At 37.0% G+C, this 19,236-nt stretch overlaps 1 protein-coding gene across 1 annotated transcript in view; it reads left to right on the forward strand.

The window, feature by feature from the left end:
• LOC137393290 (serine/threonine-protein kinase 31-like) overlaps window positions 1–19,236 on the forward strand; it is a 61,867-nt gene that overhangs the window by 35,017 nt on the left and 7,614 nt on the right. Inside the window, exons 15-20 of the mRNA XM_068079776.1 lie at window positions 2,745–2,834; window positions 6,840–6,950; window positions 7,219–7,335; window positions 12,068–12,208; window positions 13,615–13,794; window positions 18,540–18,638. Of these exons, the coding sequence (XP_067935877.1) occupies window positions 2,745–2,834; window positions 6,840–6,950; window positions 7,219–7,335; window positions 12,068–12,208; window positions 13,615–13,794; window positions 18,540–18,638 (738 nt within the window). The remainder of the gene's footprint in view (window positions 1–2,744; window positions 2,835–6,839; window positions 6,951–7,218; window positions 7,336–12,067; window positions 12,209–13,614; window positions 13,795–18,539; window positions 18,639–19,236) is intronic.

Consider the following 19,236-nt stretch of genomic DNA (forward strand, 5'->3'; position numbering starts at 1 on the left):
AAAAAGTGAACCCAAAGTTTACAGAATATGGTGAAAGTTTTTCTAGCAAACCCCTACATGTTTGACCCTGTACCAATGCTATCGGATGCGCATACCAAGAATGTCTGAGCTGGCATTAGTGACTTATATGGAGACAAATTTGTGCTCTGTATATCCTTGCTTTTGGTTCCCTGATTGCTTGAAGCGCAGGCTAGCACTTCATTGCCAAGATCTTCATTACTGAAAACTAGTTGGCCCATCATAGCTTTTCACTGATAGTGTGCAAAAAACACATGAAGTTTACAACTTTCAAGTTGAACTTTCATGTACGTACAAAGCTATGATAAATTTTTTAAACACCTCAAACATTTGTTATTGGTAATGTGCACCTGTTAGCATGCCATTTTACAACTATTTAGCCAAATAAAATCGAATTATTTTATTCATAAAGGGTTTATTCCACGCAATGTTAATTTAAGAAGCTGACATTCTTCCTTAGACAACCAATGAACCTTATAAAACCGGTTTCATCAAGTTTAAGGCGTTTTTTGCTTTCATATAAGAGAGGTTTTTGCAATAGCTAATATTTCTACTAGTCTAAGCAGTGTCGACAATATCAGTATAGGGGGTTCCCCTTTTCCAATGGAAAATCCCACTCCAAAATCAAGTCTGGAACAGAAATTGTAATTTTTACTTGATGTTAGTAATTATGGCATGATTAGAAGTAGAGTGTAAGGATTTGAAGGATAGACAGTTTCTTGCGCTGAATTTATTTACTAACTGCTATAGTCTAAGAGAGGAAAATAATTTGAACTTCTATTCATTAGGGAATAAATAGACTGGTACAGTAGGATGATTCAATTGTAGCAATTTGGGCTCGTACTGAATGGGTTAACAACATGTAAATCTTTAGCCTTTATTTCTATTTCAATCTTTTGATTTTGGCTGAAATTGTTCTTTTCGAGTCGAGAAACATTTTAAGGATAAATGAAGATGTTTCATTTGGTTTTTACATTTCCTTCAAATATTAAGGCAATAACTGAAGTTATTGTATACCAAAAGCTTTTTAACCCTTTCGCAAGTATATTAATTAATCAAACCTTTGTGTACAGAGTGAATTTATTTGCAAAACGAATAGCAATTTGTACATAGGGACACATAAAACGTCATAACTTTTTTATTTACAGAAATAACTACATTATCGTGGTTATCATTAACTAGCGTTAATGATAACCACTTCAAGTAATTACATATAGAATTAGCATGAATGCTTTATTAAAAAAAAAACAATGTACAAAATGAAATTGTATATCAAAAGTTCAATAAATAAAGTAACAATCGATAAAAGGTGGTTTTTATTGTAACCTGCCATTATATTCACAGCTGGGTGAACAGAGGTGTACCCTTGGCAATACAGCAGACAGAAAGTCTGTAGGTAGATGTGATAGAGACAGCCAATCTAACTTAACCTGTGTGTACTATAAATTAATGTAATTTTTCATATATTTTTTTAATTTTATGCAGTTTTATTTAACAATTTTTACTATATTTCGATTCTCAAAAAAGTCTTTTCTTCCTTTTTTTCAGCACTACTACCACTCGCAGTAGTCTTCCTGAGAACCATTATTTGAAAACTAAAGAATGAAGGTTTGAATCACTGTTTAATTTTATTGGAACACTAAAAACAAACTATGCGAATGAAACTGTGAGTGTTGAAATTGAGTTTAAAAAATTTGTTCATTATATGCTGAAAATTACTTTATATGTCGAGACAAATGTTTGCTGAAATTTTACATAGCATGCGTCAAAATTAGTATGTTGAAGGGTCTTAAATTATGGTTTTGCTGTATTGGCAAAGCGAGCACAGCACTTTTAGTATATCTATTAGCTATTAGCATAGATAACCAAGTTACAACAATAGACATTAAGCAGAAACAGGACATACATAGTGAGATGTGCTGTTGTTTTACTGAGCAACAACAAGGAACTAGCAAAGTTTTTATTGACATTATAGAGCTTCAATTAGTCAAGGTTGGGCAAATTCATGCTTTGGTCTCGATCTAAATTGTAGTCCAGTCCAACCTTGATCTACATTAACCTTTACAATGTAGACCTACATACAAGTTTTTGCAGCAAATAAGTAAAATTTGAGCATTTTATTTGTCTGTGAAGCAATTTTCAATGTGAGAGTCCGATATATTTCCAAAAATAACAATCTTGTAGCTGGAAATAAAATTACAGGAGATAAATTAGCAATAAATGTGAAAAGTAATAAAAATATATCAACTAAATTAATTTGAACTTTAACTAGTGTAAGTTAAGATTATATTTCTAACACATGTATTGCCACAAAATTCATTCATTGCTAAATTTGCACTTCTGTTGAATCTTTTCACATGACTAAAAGGTGTGTCAGCTATAGAAACCTTTTGACCGAGTATATTTTGTTAATTTAATTTTAACACAAAATTCAAGTTTCGCATTCAGCCTTTACATCCCTTGAATTACATGAACTACACCAATTTGTTGTAATGTTATCTGTAATTGATGTCTTCATTGCTTTTTGCTCCGGAACAAATTAGCGAAAATATGATGGTTTTGACATGCAAAGCAAATATCAAAACCGATTAGCTTCTTATGCGTCGAGGTTTGACTGTGCAGGAATATGCATATCACTTATTGCACCGCTATTGCCTGCCATCCGATGTTTTGTTGCTTTAAAATTCATCACCAAATCTATGTATGCGGATCCTATCTGCTTGCAGGAACAAGAAGGAGAGAAGATAAATGAAGTTCAGCAGAACACTGAGGATGCTTTGGCATTGCTAGGAAAAGAATTGGAGATTATTCAGCAGGTGAGCCTATTGAAGAGTTGTGCGCTCTCTTCACTTAGTTATTTCATGTTGGTGTTTGAAACCAGAAGCCCTGGCCGACATAGTTTTTCAAATTGTGGCTGTGGAAACACTAGGAATTCCAGATGATTGTTTGACCTTAAAACTCCTTGAGGTGTCTTATTTGGATGATAATCAGGTACAGATTGGATCTCACCATTAAACCACAAAAATACTATCATTTGTTAAATGTTTTCTTAGCTTTGTTGGCAATAGTTCAAGATGGTGACTTATGCATGATCAGGGCAAAATAAGTCATTCAAAGAACAGATTCTAATGAGTTGTTATTTAATTATCTACTTATAAGAGAACACAGGCTATATCATCGAACGATGTCTGTGCATATAGTTGGCTGACTGTCAGCTAGTTGAGAGCCATAAGCTTATTAAAACTGCCCTTGTTAAAAACTGATTAGAACTGGTTACCAGTCTCACGCAATCCAAATCTAAAAAGTTGCATCACATCAGAATTAAGAAAAATAATACACGGTCATAGACTTAAAAGTGGATGAGCTTACTTTTACAGTTTTGAGGCCCCAGCAATAGCTGCATGCATGACCGATTCTTTTTCAATTTCAAGTGTTCATTTTTATGCCAGAAACGTGTAAATTTTTTAATGGAAATCTGATCGTCATTTGTCCAATATGGAAGATAGTTTTTTATTTGTTACTTGAAGATTATTATATGCTGTTTAAGAGTATAGAAAGCATACATACAAGCAGAGCTGGTGCCTCAGAAGCTTCTCATTGACTGGTCATGACCTCATAAAATAGTCTTACTAATTTTCTTTAAATACAAATTGCCAAAAATTATCTCCGCTGTGTCTCCGTATGTTTAGGGCTGTTAATAAGGTATTTCAAATGACTGGGCTCTTTTAAAACAACACTCATGTTGTAAACTGTCAATGGTATTTAGTTTGGACTCCCTCAGGAAGAGCTTTAGGTATCAGAGAGTAATGAAACATTGTCAGATATCTATCAAAGCAGAAGTATTGATCAAGGTTTAAAAAATGTTAAACCCTTTTTATGCTTAGCTATCCTTGGGAGCAAGCAATAGATCGATAACATTACGAGATTTTGCTAGTCATACTTTTTGACTTTGGTTGTTTATCCACTTTGTCACATCGATAGTCTGCAAGTCACGGAAGCGTATCAAAAGGCTTTCTGGCGAACTCAATGCACACTCGTAAGAGTCCATATGTTCAGCTATTGTATGTAAGGGTTAATAGTGAGCTGTTCCTTTGCCACGGAACTGGAACTAGAAGCTGCATGCTGAATGCACTTGAGTTGGTATTACTTGTCATGACAAGTAATAACATTGATTTTCAGTGGGATCAAGCTTACTGTAAGTACGGCATTTATGATGTTTATTGGGTAATTTCATATCCGGAAATTCTACAAATATAGTAACCCAACTCTCAGCCTCCAACATAGCGTACAGTATTTTGGTGTAAATCTTCAGCTGTATATCAATGATGTATTCCAAAATAAAGCATCAGCTTTTTCATAATGTAGCAACCTGTTTTTGCATTGTCATGTATTTTTAATATTTTTAATATGAAAAAATACAGTGCTGAGGTTATTTTAAAACCTCATCATTTATTAATTTTATGCTTGATGCAATGTTTTAACTTGATAGTTTGCGCTATCATTTTAAAACTATATAATGGAAGTGTAATAAATAGGTAGATATACCTGTTCATCACTAGCACAGATATCATTATATAGCCCAACATTGTGCATATAGTTCTAGCCTGTGGTCCTTTCTAAAAATGTGAGACCTGTGCTGTAACTGGATTATCGCACAACCAGTCTTGAACTTTTGCTACTGTTTGCAATTTAAACAGCTCATACTCATAATTGTCTGCCCATGTTCGGTCAGCTAATTCATACCGTTTGTAGAGGTCGTCCAACTTAGTGGATGGCGGGCGTGGCTTTGGGTGCCTTTCAGTTAGTCGTTTGTTATTCATGGTCATTATGGCTCTGTATTCAGCATCTTGTCTGTTGCGCTGGTCTCGCTCGATCTGTGGGAGGGTGGTAAGGCGCTCGCCCCTAACAGCTAAGTTCGGCGTCACTGGAGAGTACTGATTGTCTAATGGTTTAAGCTGAGCCAACTTGCTGCGCTGTTGGTGCCTTTGCTCAGTTCGATGTTGTTGGTTGTTGAGGTGAAAACTGAAGTGATTAGTACCAGAATTCTGCCGTCTCATTCGTTTGATAGTCTGTAGCCTAATTTCTTTCAAATCTACACACGAAGCATTTGTAGTTGGAAAGACACACCCTCTATCATGGCCTTGCATTGGTTCGAGTGCTATACTTGGTCTTCGATACTCATCTAATCTGCAAAGTTCTCGCTGGAGATAGGCTTTTTGTTGTTGATGAGTTTGAAGAAGTTTTCTCAGTTTTATATCCGCCATTTTAGCAATATCTCCGCTTGTTAAATCGCGGCACCCTTAACTGTTGCAGTGTCTCGGTTGGTTCTACTTGCCACCAAGGCATTCAACTCGAGGCAGCCGTTTGACAGACTCTTTTACTGGCTCATTACTAATATCAATCAGGTAATAATGGAATATTGGAATTACTCTCCTGAGAGCTGACATCCCTATAGGCTAATGGTGACAAGTACTTACAAAATATTGACCTATGAAAGGCTGAAATCAGGTTTGCGTTATCTTGAAATTCGTGCCATTCAGCTAGAGATGTACAACCTAGCATTATCGCTGCTAAAAGGTTCAACTATGGCAGGGAAATAGCGCACTAACCTTTTAAGGATTGCTTTTCACCTTTTAGACTATAAAAACTGTTAGACATTCACCATCATTACATTTAGTATACATTTTTAGAGAATTAAAAATCATGTCTTGCTAACGTTATAAGACGTTTGAATCACAAGCCATATACATGTAGCTTCCTTTTTCTCTAGCCTAAAATGATACATACAACTCTGACCTGACCTAGCTTTATTTTGATGTACTATTATCAGACATCACTATGTTCATACATACATGTATATTCAGTTCTCAGTTTCACCAGGGCTGAGAGAAAACTTTCATGGTCGCTTCTGATCATGTTACATATCAGTGTATTTCGGAGACTAGTTGTACCTCTTTAGTTCAAAACAGAACCTACTTTAGAAAAGTCAAAGGACAAAAACGAATTACAATTCAATTGGTAACTATACAGTTTATAACAACAGAAATATGTTGATTCATCTGGTAAGCCAAGCGTGACTAAGCACATATGTCCTCTCCCTGCACTAGTTCCTAGCACTTGTAACAATTCTTCAAGTGGCCTGCGAACATATTCAGTATTTGTTAATGGAATTGTAGCATATCAAGCAACAATGTTTCAGTCAATGTTAGCGTAACATTGACTGAAAGAAGATAACTCATAATATACATGCTTGCTACTGTAGAGTATTTTATTGTAGTGAATAAAGCTAGTAGCTCTGGTTCCCAGTGATGTCTAATCTAGCTGAAAGCAGATACGGTTCAGATGCTCCAACTGTTTCAATTCTTGCAACAGTTAGAGCAGTGTTCTTAAGCAGTTGAAGCATGCGTTCTAATGCCAGAAATATAATGTAACTTTCTGCATGGAAAACTTTAGGACGTTAGCATGGGACTATAGCGTCAGTAGGACATGTAATACTCAATTCGTTGGCTAACTAAAGACATTTTTGCTAACCAGGAGGCTGGAGGTTTTGTCTTAATATTTATAAGATAGCGAGAGTGCCTACAGTTGACTTGTGTAGCCATCATTTGGTGCGAGCCAATCTGGCGCAGTTTGGCTCGCAAATCTTTACACCACGAGCAAGCACGCAGTAGTTTATGTTTTCTCGTCTCACACCATAAACATGTGCATCAAACAGCAGCGAAAACTTGTAATTTTTGACAAGTCATATACGGCCGTGTTGCAAAGGTTGCATTATAGATTTCTTGCACTAAGTCTATGCAATGAGTAACCCCTGTTTACAGAGCCTGAATTTGGAGAGAGCAGAAGTTGAAGCGATGAGTGAAGTTAAGATAGAGACGGCCACACAACTAGCAATTTCAGCACTCCAAGGAGAGCTAGCCGTCATTGACATGGTAGGCTACCTCAGTTTACTTTGCACTCTCTATGTCTGTGACCAAACTTTGGACCTTTGTGTTCCCGAACACCAATATAAACTTATTGTTCACTGTGTCCTTGTTATAGGCAGTGGAGTCTTTGCCGGTAAAGGTAATAAATTTGCCCCAAGGTTATTGTGAACTTTCTTTGTTTGATGCTAATATTAATGTTATATTATTTTGTTGTTTTATGATCGGTAATGTTTTTAGGTGTGTATGTGATTGATCTTTCCACTATTCTTTGCAGTCTGAAGGTAATCCAACGTTTGGAGCAATTAAGGAAATGTGCTGCGCCTTGCGGGTCAAGGTCGGACAAGAACTTAAACTTTTGAGTAGCCTTGATGAGGAACTAACTATGCTAGAGGTTAGTATATATCAGCTTGACTGTTGTATATCATGTCAGTATCTATTAGACAGTGTTACATCGATAAAGTGCTTATCTAAGGGTTTATCGACCTGCAGAGCTCATTTTTCCACAGATGTTAGCTGCATATGTGTGAAGCGTAGACGATTATTACATATCAAATAGTCCAAGGATGAAATTGTACAGCCAACTTATTTCATGAGAGTACAGAAATATTAAACTTATTTTTCTTTATCACGCAGTGATGCAATATCACTTCTTTTCATAACGTAACTTATACTCATAATATAAGTTATACTCATAATGTAAGTTATACTCATGATATAAGTTATACTCATGATATAAGTTATACTCATAATGTAAGTTACACTCATAGCGTAAGTTATACTCATAATGTAAGGCGTACTCGTAATGTAAGTTATACTCATAATATAAGTTATACTCATAATGTAAGTTATACTCATGATATAAGTTATACTCATAATATAAGTTACACTCATAGCGTAAGTTACACTCATAACGTAAGGCGTACTCGTAATGTAAGTTATACTCATAATATAAGTTATACTCATAATGTAAGTTATACTCATGATATAAGTTATACTCATAATGTAAGTTACACTCATAGCGTAAGTTACACTCATAATGTAAGGCGTACTCGTAATGTAAGTTATACTCATAATGTAAGTTAGTAATGATATTGCAGCATCTGGAGTTGCTAAGAATACTTATTTGAGGAGTGAAATTCCGTAAACTCAAACTATGCAATGGATAGCATGTTTTGATTGTATAGTTTTTTGATTAAATTGTGCAATTTAGTCTTCAAACATAATCTTGTATAATGAGGACTGTTTTACTCAGCTTAAAAAGTTGCCAGAAGTAAGTACATTTTTATACAAACTAGTAGAAAGGCTGATCGCTCTATCATTTTCATCTAAATCCTTATTTTGGCGTAGTTGTGTTCTCTTACTGCTCTCTCTTATACATCAGTTATTGCTATAAGGACAGACAAGATGTGTGAGTTGTTCGGTTTCAGGTTTTACTGGTCAGCTTAGATCAATAACTTATAGTAATGATCGCATGATTATAGCTGTTGTTTTAGTGCATTCATTCTATTGTGTATAAGAAGACGAATGAATAATTTATATCAATTATTAATTAATCAATAATTTTAAAATGTTATTAATCATTTGAAAAATAAATGTTGCTAATCTTACGAACTCATTATTGTTAGCTAATAAGCTTCAGATTTCACACAGTCAGAGCTTGACTGCGCATCGACTCTAGCAACAAGTCTTTAAACATAATGAAAATTTTGAGTAAATAGTTGTCTGATTAATTGAAGTGATTTCGTCAGGTGATATCCAAAGTTTCCTAAAACATTAAAATTTTGTGAGCAAAGGTAAAAACTGATAAAAATTAACAAAAACTTGTAAATATAAGATTATAAATCAAGTTAATTTAAACTTGAAGTGTGCTAGTGAAAATTACCATACGCTATATTTCTATTCCTCATTCTACTACCAAGCATATGCATTGCTGAGCTGCATATACAACTTTTGTTACTTTCGGTAATGCTACAAAAACACCTCATTTTTCTGTTTTTTTTAGTTTTTTTACATATAATTTATATTTTACATGTGATCTTTCATATAGTTTCATGTAATCCATTTTATTATAATGCTATGTTAGCATTTTAAGTACAGTGGAACCTTTACTTACGAATTACTCTACATATGAAATTTTTGGTAGAAATTGTGCTTCTATTTATGAAATATTTAGCTTTTTAGCCTGTTTTGAAGTTTCATTCGCTAGTAAAAGTCAGTAAGCAACAAATATTTTGTTGTCATCCGTTGTATAATTTGGATTTATCATGTCACATAAAAGGTAGAACAACTTAGTTTCTGGCAATTTATGTTGTGCATTTTATGTCTGATGAAAGTACAACACTACAATACCCACCTCCTCTGACCGTCATCCTGCCATTCCCTACGGTCTTCGCTAAACCTTGTCTAGATAGCTAAACATACAGTTTTTAGTTTTTGATCATTGCTTCTTTGTTCTCTTTAGGTGTACTTTTTTTTTTCATTTTGGAATAATATAATAATAAAATTCTAAAATGTATTTAGTATGTTGTCTGACAAATGTTGTCTGTGAGTTTTGTGAGGGCTTGGATCGGATTAGAGCATTCACATTGTAAAATGGGTTTCGAGTTACAAACTTTTCTACTTACAAAATGGCTTGAGGAACAAATTTCTTTCATAAGTAAAGGTTGTACTGAATTTATCATTGTTTTAGGTTCTGGAACGACTTGAGCAAAATAAGATTATTTGTGTGCAAATATTTGCCTTTACATCTCAAATTTTGATATTGGAATTGATTTAAGTCGTTTGTCAAAGTTTAGTGGTATGAGCTATTTATTCATATTTCAAATGTTAAAACACAGAAATCCATTATATACTAGTATCGTGGCAGCTTTCACACATCGTTTCATGATGAAAGTTCCCATGCAAATATTTGGATAACAGTCTGTACGTTTTACAAGCACCTAAAATTTTTATTTTTAACAATATGTTAATGTAGTAGTCCTCATCAGCGTCTAACGTTGGAGTTTTACACTGTTTTAGGCAGAGGCTACTCATCTGGACATCAGCGTCTAATGTTGGAGTTTTACACTGTTTTAGGCAGAGGCTACTCATCTGGACATTAGCGTCTAATGTTGGAGTTTTACACTGTTTTAGGCAGAGGCTACTCATCTGGACATCAGCGTCTAATGTTGGAGTTTTACACTGTTTTAGGCAGAGGCTACTCATCTGGACATTAGCGTCTTATGTTGGAGTTTTACACTGTTTTAGGCAGAGGCTACTCATCTGGACATCAGCGTCTAATGTTGGAGTTTTACACTGTTTTAGGCAGAGGCTACTCATCTGGACATCAGCGTCTAATGTTGGAGTTTTACACTGTTTTAGGCAGAGGCTACTCATCTGGACATCAGCGTCTAATGTTGGAGTTTTACACTGTTTTAGGCAGAGGCTACTCATCTGGACATCAGCGTCTAATGTTGGAGTTTTACACTGTTTTAGGCAGAGGCTACTCATCTGGACATTAGCGTCTAATGTTGGAGTTTTACACTGTTTTAGGCAGAGGCTACTCATCTGGACATCAGCGTCTTATGTTGGAGTTTTACACTGTTTTAGGCAGAGGCTACTCATCTGGACATCAGCGTCTAATGTTGGAGTTTTACACTGTTTTAGGCAGAGGCTACTCATCTGGACATCAGCGTCTAATGTTGGAGTTTTACACTGTTTTAGGCAGAGGCTACTCATCTGGACATCAGCGTCTAATGTTGGAGTTTTACACTGTTTTAGGCAGAGGCTACTCATCTGGACATCAGCGTCTAATGTTGGAGTTTTACACTGTTTTAGGCAGAGGCTACTCATCTGGACATCAGCGTCTAATGTTGGAGTTTTACACTGTTTTAGGCAGAGGCTACTCATCTGGACATTAGCGTCTTATGTTGGAGTTTTACACTGTTTTAGGCAGAGGCTACTCATCTGGACATCAGCGTCTAATGTTGGAGTTACACTGTTTTAGGCAGAGGCTACTCATCTGGACATCAGCGTCTAATGTTGGAGTTTTACACTGTTTTAGGCAGAGGCTACTCATCTGGACATCAGCGTCTAATGTTGGAGTTTTACACTGTTTTAGGCAGAGGCTACTCATCTGGACATCAGCGTCTAATGTTGGAGTTTTACACTGTTTTAGGCAGAGGCTACTCATCTGGACATCAGCGTCTAATGTTGGAGTTTTACACTGTTTTAGGCAGAGGCTACTCATCTGGACATCAGCGTCTAATGTTGGAGTTTTACACTGTTTTAGGCAGAGGCTACTCATCTGGACATCAGCGTCTAATGTTGGAGTTTTACACTGTTTTAGGCAGAGGCTACTCATCTGGACATCAGCGTCTAATGTTGGAGTTTTACACTGTTTTAGGCAGAGGCTACTCATCTGGACATCAGCGTCTAATGTTGGAGTTTTACACTGTTTTAGGCAGAGGCTACTCATCTGGACATCAGCGTCTAATGTTGGAGTTTTACACTGTTTTAGGCAGAGGCTACTCATCTGGACATCAGCGTCTAATGTTGGAGTTTTACACTGTTTTAGGCAGAGGCTACTCATCTGGACATCAGCGTCTAATGTTGGAGTTTTACACTGTTTTAGGCAGAGGCTACTCATCTGGACATCAGCGTCTAATGTTGGAGTTTTACACTGTTTTAGGCAGAGGCTACTCATCTGGACATCAGCGTCTAATGTTGGAGTTTTACACTGTTTTAGGCAGAGGCTACTCATCTGGACATCAGCGTCTAATGTTGGAGTTTTACACTGTTTTAGGCAGAGGCTACTCATCTGGACATCAGCGTCTAATGTTGGAGTTTTACACTGTTTTAGGCAGAGGCTACTCATCTGGACATCAGCGTCTAATGTTGGAGTTTTACACTGTTTTAGGCAGAGGCTACTCATCTGGACATCAGCGTCTAATGTTGGAGTTTTACACTGTTTTAGGCAGAGGCTACTCATCTGGACATCAGCGTCTAATGTTGGAGTTACACTGTTTTAGGCAGAGGCTACTCATCTGGACATCAGCGTCTAATGTTGGAGTTTTACACTGTTTTAGGCAGAGGCTACTCATCTGGACATCAGCGTCTAATGTTGGAGTTTTACACTGTTTTAGGCAGAGGCTACTCATCTGGAGACGTATGCTGGAGTGACAAAGCCAGAAAAGCTTGAGTGGATGACGAAGAAAGAAAAGAAATTGAAGGAGCTGCGCTCTCAGCTCTTGCACCGACTTGCTGATTTGGATGACCTCAGAGAGGTTATCATTTATCATTAATTACTCTGTTAAACATGCTGCTGGTCTTGAAAACTCATGAAGTTGTCTGCTCGTGCCTAAACCTAAACTTATACAAAATACTGATACAAAAAATGCAAAATGTTTAGATTTACATAAAATATAAGTTAATTCATTAGTATTAGTATCATTCCTCAAAGGTTGACTTGCAACAAAATTCACATTACAGTTATTTGGTATCAAAAGATTCACCATGTCTTACTCTGTTGTGTTGTAGGTGCCAAATATGTGGAAATGTGATTACAAGCTCTTAAAAGCTCAAAAACGAAAAGCCCCCGTAGATTGGAATCTGTTTATTTATCTGACGCAGTCATTACAGTTTGGTTATTGTCTTGTCACATGATGTTCTCACGTGAATTGAAAGGCCAATAAAAAGCTCAATGTAAAACTTATCGTAGCACTAGTTTATGTCAAACACTTCGGGTTTTACTAAAGACCCCGTATCAAATATAGATGCTCGCTACTTTACAGCTTTGTTTCTTCTTGATCTAATCGTCAAGTCGTAATCTGATCATGTGACCCAATACTTCACAAATAATTTTTGCAGCACTTTTTGATTATCACAGGTGACCAACAGGCTCGTCTTGATTATCAGACGATATGTACTCCTTCAAGGTAAGGTTAAAAAATTAAATGAATTTTTACGGTAAGTTATAAGATATCAGTGCTAAAACTGACAGCATTACAATGACGATAAAACAGACGCGTAAGAACAATAGACATGGTTTTATTCAATGCGTGAAGTATATTTGTGAAAATATTTTGACGAATGAGGTTGCATGAAAGTGTAAACAGAAACCATCTCCCACAACTACATCACATTTGAGCCGTTTTGGAAAGAGAATCCAAACTACAGCGATCTCGTGTGGCTGTGATTAACTGTTCGTTTTTGAGCTTTTAAGAGCTTGTAATCATATCTCCACATATTTTGCACATACAACACAACAGAGTAAGACATGGTGAAACTTTTGATATCAAATAATTGTAATGTGAATTTTGTTGCAAGTCAACCTTTAATGATTATTTTTGCACTACTTTTATATGGACAATACTTTGATCATCCTGTTTTATCCACCATATATAGCTCAACAGAATTATACTGTGTGCACATCTGAGAGATGGGCAAATGTTCAGTACTGTTTAATCATTAGTGCTTATAGTGCCTATAACAACTTTAGCCAGTACTCGTAATGACATCTGCAGTTAGTATTTTATGATACGTCAGCCAGTTCTCTCACGGCACATTTACATGGTGTTCTCTTATCTTACGCTCTATATGACTTGCTTTGCATTGTAATTTAGCTTGCCATTTCCACTGATGTTCTCTGTGTTTGTAGTAGACTGCTTATGTGAGAATAACTCGATTGTAGAATGATGATGAGCCGTCTGCCACAGATGTGAGTGACATGGAGGAGCAAATTGATGATTTGCGTGACCAGATTCAGTTGCTGCTTGTCGAGTTTGAGGAATACATGGACAATCTGGCAGATCTCACTGACACAGTATTCCCTGAGTTTGCTCTGCAGTATCCAAAACTCGGTATTCCTAAGGTATCCATCTTTGTCTCATCGTTGTTCTTTCGTTAGCAGTTGTTAGCAGCTGGACAGGACTGCGCTTGTTTGTTGTCATGAAATAGCTTTCAATTCTGCTTATATGATGAATTTGCGCATTTCTCCAGCATCATTTGTGACAATGTGATAAGTAACAGATCGTGTTCCATCGCTTTTTTAACCATCTGAAGATAGATTGTCATGCCAAGCTCACTTAATGTTTGGTATAACAAATATTAAAAAATTTCTTTGTATTGCTCTTGAAGAAATGCTGCCAATGGTACTTGGGTAAACCACATTAAACTGTAGGTTTTCTATCCTCTCAAACATGAGACTAGATCGCTGGTGATACTGTTAGATAGATAGAAATTGTCATACCAGGGATGTTTAATCACTTGATTTCAATGTTTGAATGTATACTTAGAGCTAACACTTGCTTTAACTAATTCCATAAGTTCTTGACTGTATTGGGATTTTTATAACATATTCATAAACTTGACGAAACAAATGCGGTCAAATATCGACGTTGGACTTTAATCTGCTCTCGTATTTAATTCCTATGTTAAAACATCATATGTTAGAGAAAACATTCTTATATGATTGAGTTTTATTTGTTTAATCCATTCCGAATCCCACAAGAAGAACTTAGGGACGAATGCTTCAGATAATTAAATATATCATTTTAAGAATAAGTCATATGAAACTGAAAAACTAAATTTGAAAAACCAAATTACAATTATATGTAAGAAACTATCAAATAAAGTAAAAGTAAATAAAAAGAGGTTTTGGTTGTCGCTGTGCCCTACGTATTACCAACACGAAGTGCGTTGGTAGAGAGGCAGTGCGTAAGTAGAAAGGCAGTGCGTAGGTAGAGAGGCAGTGCGTAGGTAGAGAGGCAGTGCGCAGGTAGAGAGGCACTGCGTAGGTAGAGAGGCAGTGCGTAGGTAGAGAGGCAGTGCGTAGGTAGAGAGGAAGTGCGTAGGTAGAGAGGCAGTGCGTAGGTAGAGAGGCAGTGCGTAGGTAGAGAGGAAGTGCGTAGGTAGAGAGGCAGTGCGTAGGTAGAGAGGCAGTGCGTAGGTAGAAAGGCAGTGCGTAGGTACAGAGGAAGTGCGTAGGTAGAGAGGCAGTGCGTAGGTAGAGGAAGTGCGTAGGTAGAGAGGCAGTGCGTAGGTAGAGAGGCAGTGCGTAGGTAGAGAGGCAGTGCGTAGGTAGAGAGGCAGTGCGTAGGTAGAGAGGCAGTGCGTAGGTAGAGAGGCAGTGCGTAGGTAGAGAGGCAGTGCGTAAGTAGAGAGGCAGTGCGTAGGTAGAGAGGCAGTGCGTAGGTAGAGAGGCAGTGCGTAGGTAGAGAGGCTGTGCGTAGGTAGAGAGGCAGTGCGTAGGTAGAGAGGCAGTGCGTAGGTAGAGAGGCAGTGCGTAGGTAGAGAGGCAGTGCGTAGGTAGAGAGGCAGTGCGTAGGTAGAAAGGCAGTGCGTAGGTAGAGAGGCAGTGCGTAGGTAGAGGAAGTGCGTAGGTAGAGAGGCAGCGCGTAGGTAGAGAGGCAGCGCGTAGGTAGAGAGGCAGCGCGTAGGTAGAGAGGCAGCGCGTAGGTAGAGAGGCAGCGCGTAGGTAGAGAGGCAGCGCGTAGGTAGAGAGGCAGCGCGTAGGTAGAGAGGCAGCGCGTAGGTAGAGAGGCAGCGCGTAGGTAGAGAGGCAGCGCGTAGGTAGAGGCAGTACGTAGGTAGAGAGGCAGTGCGTAGGTAGAGAGGCAGTGCGTAGGTAGAGAGGCAGTGCGTAGGTAGAGAGGCAGTGCGTAGGTAGAGAGGCAGTGCGTAGGTAGAGAGGCAGTGCGTAGGTAGAGAGGCAGTGCGTAGGTAGAGAGGCAGTGCGTAGGTAGAGAGGCAGTGCGTAGGTAGAGTTGGTGATTAGAAAAGCAGAGTTTGTCCAACTCTGTATTCTTACCTCTATCTCCGTATATCTGTCACTTCACTTAAACTACGAGGAGCTTGATGTTATCATTACAGTACTTAGTTATACATGTTTTGCTTTTGTATTTATGGTTTGTACTTATTGTTAATGATTCCATTTACCGTACTTTTCGGACTATTAGCAGCTACTTTTTTCTGACAATTTGAGCCATGCGGCTTATGTAAGGGTGTGACTATTCTGTGGCTTTTTCTTTCACCACTAGGACGCATTAACCGGAATCTCCGGTTAGTGCGCCTCTAGCGATGAAAGAAAATACGAAACAATGCCTAACAGTACTGTTCTGTTAGGCACTAGGTTAAAAAGTGTCAGTTACTACGAAACAGTACCATTAGGTTCCGTTTTAAACAGCAAAGTTGATGCCGCGTTAAAAGGCGCCGTCCTGAGTTCTGGGGCCTATACAAAGGTGCGGCCAATGTATTGTTTTATTATCATTTTTTGGAAAATAAAGCAGATGCGGTTTATCTAAGGGTGCGGTTTATAGTCCGAAAAGTACCGTACCCTTTTCACATATTTGCGGTTCATTTCTTCTCATCACTGTCGTTTTCCTTCTCACAATAGCTACTAGGCCACTTCAAATAATTTTTAATGAATTGTTCCAAAGATATTGTTTATTGTAACCGCTTGTTTTACTTATAACATAGGCTTTCTTCGTTTTTAAACCTTAGCTAAACCTTGAGAATTTAGAACCAAAAATGGATGATAAAGTGATCGTCGTAGACTCAAACTGTTTAAATTGGAGCTGCATATATATTCATGGATTTCCAAAACTGTAAGGTTTTGAAAAACTGTGGGCATTGCAAATTTTAAAATTGTTTCGTATGTCGAGACTGATATTTGTTCAAGTTTACAATGTCATGTCAAACAATTTGTATTTCCCAATGATCAATAGGTTGAGGTTTGACTGTATATCATTCAAAGGTCTCAGTTTTTGCAAACAAAACATTTTGGTAACAGCCATTTAACATCTTAAAGCAAAGAAAGTTTTTGATGGTCAAGTACTATGTAATTAATTTTTTGTGATAGATTCTTTTAATATAAAACATTCTTACTGTAACAACCTAGTAAATTATCCAATTTTGACAGCTAGCATGTCAATCTAGTTCATTGTTGAGCATCTTTATGTAGGGTTCAATTTAGTATGAGAAACGAGTCCATACTACATGTGAAGCAGTTCTAGGTCAGATAAAGTTCATGATTTGTATAAACTTTATTGTTTTTGACTTTGTAGTGTCTAATTGGAAGCCGATTTTAAAATAAAAGTTTACATTTACTTGCTGTGCAGTTCATAACCAGTAACACGGCTAAGACCCTTTTAATACAGTCCCCCAACATGCGGCTATCCCGACTGTCAATTGACACACAGGTTGAGAGTCGCTGATATAGAATATTGAACCTTTTTCTTTTTTTGTCTTCACTAAATATTGTATATGTCCAAAATAAAGTAAAACAAAAATATATCGTTACTATAATAAGAGCTGGGTCTGTCCGTTTGTTTGTCCAAAGCCGAAGTTACGATACAACATCGCTCTGTGTGTGACTCCAACTCCTAGCATTCATCTTAGTAGCCTGACACTCTAACACCCGCACCAATCAACCACCTTCGGGTTATTGTCTGCACTTGATTGGCACACCTGCTATCTCTCACACTAGACTACCGGGGTACTAGTACATATATATAGTAGAGATACTCCTATACATCATTTTTTCTCCCAAGTATGACAAAAGAGATAATGATATTTTAAAGGCTAACTATGAGATTCTCGCTATTCCTATTGAATTTGAGAAATTGCTTCAACTCGATGCTTTACGCTAAATGGAGTTTTTTTACATGATATGAAGCAAAAACTTTGCATACCGTAAAACCTCTATTTGAGCGCCATGTTCAGTTAAGCACCACCTCTAGTAGAACCCCACTTTGACCTTTGTTATATTTTATTTTTATGAACCCATAATATAACGTAATCATCAGTAAAAAGTTATTCAAAAACTTGTTCAAAAAGTCATACCAATAATGACTAGATTACATCAATAACAGTTTGTTCATTGTTACCATGGTTTTAGTGACAGTGTACCTTGGAAGATCGATCATCACGATTATCAAAACTACGCTCAGATTCTAAGTCACTAAGGTCTAAATCCGACCTATCGTTTTCCAATTCGTTCATAAAGGTGGTTTACAACCTGATATGAAGACTTTAAAATGTTTGAAGACTGATGATAATACTCTTCAGGAACAGCGTATGATGTAATAACAGCTGTTGTTCCGGCATATCGAAATCCGTTTTCTAACTCTAAATTTGGTTGGTCTTTTCTTCCATACTTCGAAAGTGACACCATCAAAATAAGTATTAATTGTATCGGTCGGTCTAATATGTTCCACTTAAAGCAGTTTCTTGTTCAACTTGGTCTGATGTTTCAACCTACGTGTATATGACAAACCGTTAAGCAAAAATGCTGACATCACTAATGTCGCCCTGCCCGAGGAAGAGTGCAAAATATAGGCGACATTAGCATCGATTCACCCGTAATAGTGTTTAGCTTATCTTTTCAAAATTCTAATCAGCTAGTCAAAAAAATTTGCATCACCCTATACTTGAATGTCGCCTCCAATTAGAACGTCACTGTAGAGGAAGGAGTGAAAAATAGAGCTTTTCCAGTAAATTATTTACGTTGAGTGCGATTTACTTTTTAGGAAGTTTATGTCATAAGAGTGTCTGCTGTATTTTACTGTTTATGCTTTTTTTTTTACTTATTGATATATAATGGAGACTGTTTTACAGCCTGATGAGCACTACATTAGACCAAAACGAGACATTATATTTTATAAAGAGGATGGCAGTACACTTACCTCCTTCAATGGCAAATCTGTGGTCATAAAGGTACGTTATGCACATGCTTGTCAAGTATGTAGTAATAAAGGTATGTTATACACATGCATATCAAACCTGCGGTTATAAAGGTATGTTATACGCATACATATCAAACCTGTAGTAATAAAGGTATGTTATATACATGCATATCCAACCTGTAGTAATAAAGGTATGTTATACGCATACATATCAAACCTGTAGTAATAAAGGTATGTTATATACATGCATATCCAACCTGTAGTAATAAAGGTATGTTATACGCATACATATCAAACCTGTAGTAATAAAGGTATGTTATATACATGCATATCCAACCTGTAGTAATAAAGGTATGTTATATGCATACATATCAAACCTGTGGTAATAGAGGTATGTTATACGCATACATATCCAACCTGTAGTAATAAAGGTATGTTATACGCATACATATCAAACCTGTGGTAATAGAGGTATGTTGTACGCATACATATCCAACCTGTAGTAATAAAGGTATGTTATACGCATACATATCAAACCTGTGGTAATAGAGGTATGTTATACGCATACATATCGAACATCTCTGTATTGTTGTTTAAACAAAATCTGAGCGGAGGCTAATGGTCAGCGA

Source organism: Watersipora subatra, chromosome 4 (genome assembly GCF_963576615.1).
Source record: "Watersipora subatra chromosome 4, tzWatSuba1.1, whole genome shotgun sequence".
NCBI lineage: Eukaryota > Metazoa > Bryozoa > Gymnolaemata > Cheilostomatida > Watersiporidae > Watersipora > Watersipora subatra.